At 38.9% G+C, this 4,803-nt stretch overlaps 1 protein-coding gene across 1 annotated transcript in view; it reads right to left on the bottom strand.

Moving 5' to 3' along the window:
- The window catches only part of LOC101861280 (transmembrane emp24 domain-containing protein 5), a gene marked incomplete in the record, with an annotated part of 21,224 nt that overhangs the window by 7,430 nt on the left and 8,991 nt on the right, over positions 1–4,803 (bottom strand). The window contains 1 exon segment of the mRNA XM_013082402.2: positions 173–290. Coding sequence (XP_012937856.1) covers positions 173–290 — 118 coding nt within the window.

Genomic DNA, 4,803 nt, shown 5'->3' with positions numbered 1-4,803 from the left:
GACAGACAGACAGACAGACAGACAGACAGACAGAAACACACAGACACACATACACACAGAAACATAGAGAAACAGACAGAAACACAGACAGACATGCAAACTGACACACAGATAAATAGACACACAGAAACACAGACAAACAGCCAGAAGCCAAAGTAAAGTCCTCACATACCTGCACGAGCATTTTCGAGGTTGTATGTGCCACTTTGTTTGTAGTTTTGAACTTCCATAACCTGCCAGTTCTGATCTCGGACGTAGAAATCAACATTTTTGTCCCCTCCTTTCAGAACCTGAAAATACATTAAAATTTATTGACAAAGCTGGTCAACAGGAGAGCCATTCCGTGGACAGTGAAACAAGTTACGTAGGGATGATAACCTGCTGTAAAATAAAGAAAAAGAATAAGTGGCTTTTTTAGTTTTAGTAAGAGTTTTACGACACTTGCAACACAATAAGGTCAAATAAGTGCCGAAGATTAGAGGTGTTACAAGAGAGTAACAAACAAAGAGAAAGAGGGGAGATAAGGACGATAGATGTTTGATAGGAAAGAAGAAGCAAACCACACCAGAGCACCCGCCAACCACCCACAAAAATAAGTGGTAATTAAGCCACTTTTTCCAATCTTCCTTCAACAACAAAAACTGACTAGAATTTACAATTTTACATCGCATTACACGTAAAGTAATTAATATAAATGAAAGAATACAGTTGATTAGAGTACGGGTAAAGAGAAGCACACAGACACGATAGCAGCGATTTGAGTTTGAATAAAGCGAAGCGCAAAGACACAATAACTGTTATAATGCGCAGGAAAGAAAAGAAAGACAGATAAACAGATTTCAACAACAGAAGGAAAGAAAAAAGGGTAGGTTTAACCAGTGACGCTCAAGCCATCTGTAGAGGGGGAAAAAGAGTAGTAGAATCTACAATAATAATAATTAGGTCTATAATTTTGACACATTTCTGGGTAATTGAGGATAATGTATTCAAATGAAAGTAGGGTCTTGATTACAAATTAAGAGCATGACCTAAAGAGACACACACTGAAACGATGACGACAACTTAGAGTTTTAAAATAACAAGGCAGAAAAGCCAAAACAGCGGAGGGAAAGAAAATAATTTAATAGGACCAACACGATAAGGGTGCTATTGAATGCTTTGGATCAAGAAAACAGTTTGGGAGAAAATATTTGTTTTTTTTTATTTTGGTTGTTCTTTTTTGTGGTTGTTCTTTTTAAAAATTTTGTAACTGCGATCGCAATTGCATAAGGTCATATCATGAGCGCGCGGGACAGACAAAACATTTTCATTCGGTAGGAAATTTTTATTTTGCCCCGACGGTGGTCGAAACCTATCGATTTTGAACCACCAAGGGATCTTCAACGTGTGCGACTTGAACGCGGGACCTCCGAGATTTTCGCCCTTGTCTGAGATGGTTAGGTGTTGATCTTAACTATCATATAATTAAGATCAGGGGTGTGGCTGAAAGACAGCATGCAGTAAGAAGGAGTCCAGGAGAAGCAGTTGAAGGCGGCACAGAAAGCGTCTGGAGCCCAGAGGAGGAGGCAAAGGAGGTGGAAGAAGAAAGCGGGGACAAAAGCAGACGACAGAACACTGTTACTTAGCTGGAAAAGATGTGAAAAGAAAACATATTAGAGAAGAAAATTTCTCAGTCGCTATCAGGATTCGAACCCGGGACCCACTAAATGAGAGGCGAACGCCTTAACCTCTAGACCACAAGACCCCCTGGAAAGGTGTATTACACGATTACGAACATAAGGTAACAGAAATGTATGTAATAATAATTTAGCAGGTTTTGCCGGTGAAAAATGCGAAAGTGCATGGGTTTAAATTCCATATTAACACCAAAAGGTTTTTTAAAAAGGCTGCACCTCGCGAATCTAGCATTCGAGAAGACCGAGGCAAATGGTTGGAGAGTCTTAGGAACTTCTCAAAACAACCAGAGTTCAGAACACCCCGTTGAGGAATGAAACAAGGCCATCCGCTCAGAGGTCAAGTATGGTACCAATTGAGCTGACGCTGACGGAGTGCCCTGTAGTCGGTGATTTGTGGACAATGAAAATATGAGAAGAAGCCCGACTAAATAATATTGTGCCCAGTTAGTACTTAAAAAACACAGCCATTAACCTCCTATACCCACACTCTATATTTTAACTAAACAGGCATAAATTATGCTTCTAAATTTTCCAAATTATGCTTCTACATTTTCCCTTTATTAAGAAAAGGAAACGTAATTCAGTTTTACGATAACGATTTAGTAATAGGCAACCAGTAGTCCTTGGATTGCGAACATTCTCAGTGATTTGTTGCATCATCCGTTTCCTGCTCGATCGAGAAGAAGATAAATTATTTCCAACGCTGGAGTAAAATCGATCGTTAATTAAATAAATGCGCGCGCAGCTTGCACGACCGATAATAATAATATGTGATCCTAGTACATGAATGTGTAGCGTAGTAAAAAGGCCTGATGGTTGATGGCAGTTTACATACAAAGTCAGGCTGACCAAGTAGTCCCTAGTGGCTCTGTAAGCACAGCTGGTACAAACAATAATGTATCATGGGGGACTACGGAGTGGACAGCGCTGGTTTGAATCCTCCACAAAACGTACGCCCAGCCGTTGCATCACAGACGCTCGGTGTACGTGCCTGTTTTTATTATATTTTGGGGTGTTTTATTGTTGTTGTTTTTGGGGTGTGTGTGTTGGGTTGTTTTTTTGTGTTTGTTTGTTTGTTGTTTTTTTTTGGGGGGGGGTAGGAGAGGATATATATATATATATATATATATATATATATTATATTTCATATATAATATATATGTGTGTGTGTGTGTGTGTGTGTGTGTGTGTGTGTGTGTGTGTGTGTGTGTGTGTGTGTGTGTGTGTGTGCACGTGTTTGCGTGTGTGTGTGTGGGGGGGGGGGGGATTGATGGGTGGTCACAGTAACTAAAAAGTCCAATTACGTCAGAATTTTGTAATTCTGAGGAGAGCGACTAGCCAAGGCCCCAGCTGATCGGCCACAGCACCATATCAAAGACTAGAATCCCGATGTGGCAACACATGCACAGAAACTTTTGGAAAAAATGATCAGTATAATAATGTTGTTTTGTTTTGTAGGTTTTTATTTCAAAATTGGATACAGCTGTACTGAAAACATTTAAAGTCTTAGAGGTGTTATTGTTTTTCTCATAATGTATATTTCTGGAAAATAATTATTGTTGGAAAGGGCTAGAACTTTCTTGCGAGATAATAATTATATGATAGCAATTTATCGTAAACGAGCCGTGTGATATAAATATATATTTCATACATCAATTGCTTGATTACTTCCAGCGAGTACTTGTTACTTCCGTTGAGTCCGAACCAATTACCGGTTGCCTGGTCATCTCCGAACAGCTTCTGTTTTAGTCGTAGTAAGTATTTTACGGCACTTGCAAACATAATAAGGTCATATAAGAGCCAAAGATTAGAGGTGTTCCAAGAGATTAGTTTTAGTAGAGGGTTTTACGGCGCTCGCAACTGCATAAGGTCATATGAGCGCCAGAAGATTAGAGGTGTTACAAGAGAGTAACACACATAAAAAAGAAGAAGGTGAGATAAGGACAATAGATGTTTGATAGGAAAGAAGAAGCAAACCACACCAGAGCACCCGCCAACCACCCACGTTCTAAGAGAGTAACACACATAAAAAAGAAGAAGGTGAGATAAGGACAATAGACGTTTGCTTGGAAAGAAGAAGCAAACCACACCAGACCACCCGCCAACCACCCACCGAACAGCTTCGGAATAATCTCGATTTCGAAACACGGCGAGACACCAACACTTGTCCGTAGTTGTTGGTATTGTTGTTGTTGCTGTTGTTGTTGTTGTCTTTTGTTGTTGTTGCTGTTGTGGTTGCTTTTCAAAAGAAATTTCTTTTAAAAATAAATAATTAAAAAAAGCAACTAGATCTAGTAACCGTTCATTTGAGTTAAAAGGAACCGATACTTTTCTTTTGTGAAAACGACAGCTGTAATCGGTTCCTTAACTAATCAGTTTCTCGTCCAGCCCCACCGCACACAAAGTCATACACGAACGATAATAATGTTTGAGAACAGGACATGCGAACTGCATACAGACCACCGTGATTCTAGCCGGATTAACGCGAACCGAAAACATCCAATAGTTGTAATCTTTTCACTTATAAAAAATGCACCTTGGCTACTGTTCACAGTGCAGCATCCTATTATTAATTCGGTTTCACGAGCGCTCTCCATTCAGTAACAATATCGCTGCTGTTATCCATCTTGATTAATTGGCGTCTCCCTTCAGTTCGTCCGTATCTCTGAACAAGCAATTAAAGCTGGAAAGGTCAAAACTATCCTGACATATGACATAATATGAAGAGTCTTATGACAAAACGCAACATATCCAAAATGTTTGGAAAAAAATTCTAGAAAACGCTGAATATTTGATTCACTAAACTGTGTTATTTTGTTAGAGAAGAAAAAGCTTAATGCAAATCAGTTTAAAAACATCCGAGCGCCGTAAAATCTTACTAAAACTGAAACTAGAGTGTAAACTCATATTTGTTAATACGTGTTTGGAGACCCAATATTTCAGAGCAGTAAAGGCAAAAGGTCGAGCTCTTGATCTTGCATGGGATTTGTAACAAATTTGTTTTTGTTATTGCTTTGTTTGTTTGTACTGTATTTGTTTTTTTGTTTTTTGTTTTGTTTTCGTTTTGTCTGTTTGTTTGTTGTTGTTTGTTGTTGGGCTTGTTTGTTTGTTTTTTTTGTGTGTTTTT

The sequence above is a fragment of the Aplysia californica genome, unplaced genomic scaffold (genome assembly GCF_000002075.1).
Source record: "Aplysia californica isolate F4 #8 unplaced genomic scaffold, AplCal3.0 scaffold00172, whole genome shotgun sequence".
NCBI classification, from domain to species: domain Eukaryota; kingdom Metazoa; phylum Mollusca; class Gastropoda; order Aplysiida; family Aplysiidae; genus Aplysia; species Aplysia californica.
The sequence above is the reverse complement of the archived record's forward strand: the minus strand, read 5'-3'. Positions and strand labels throughout refer to the sequence as shown.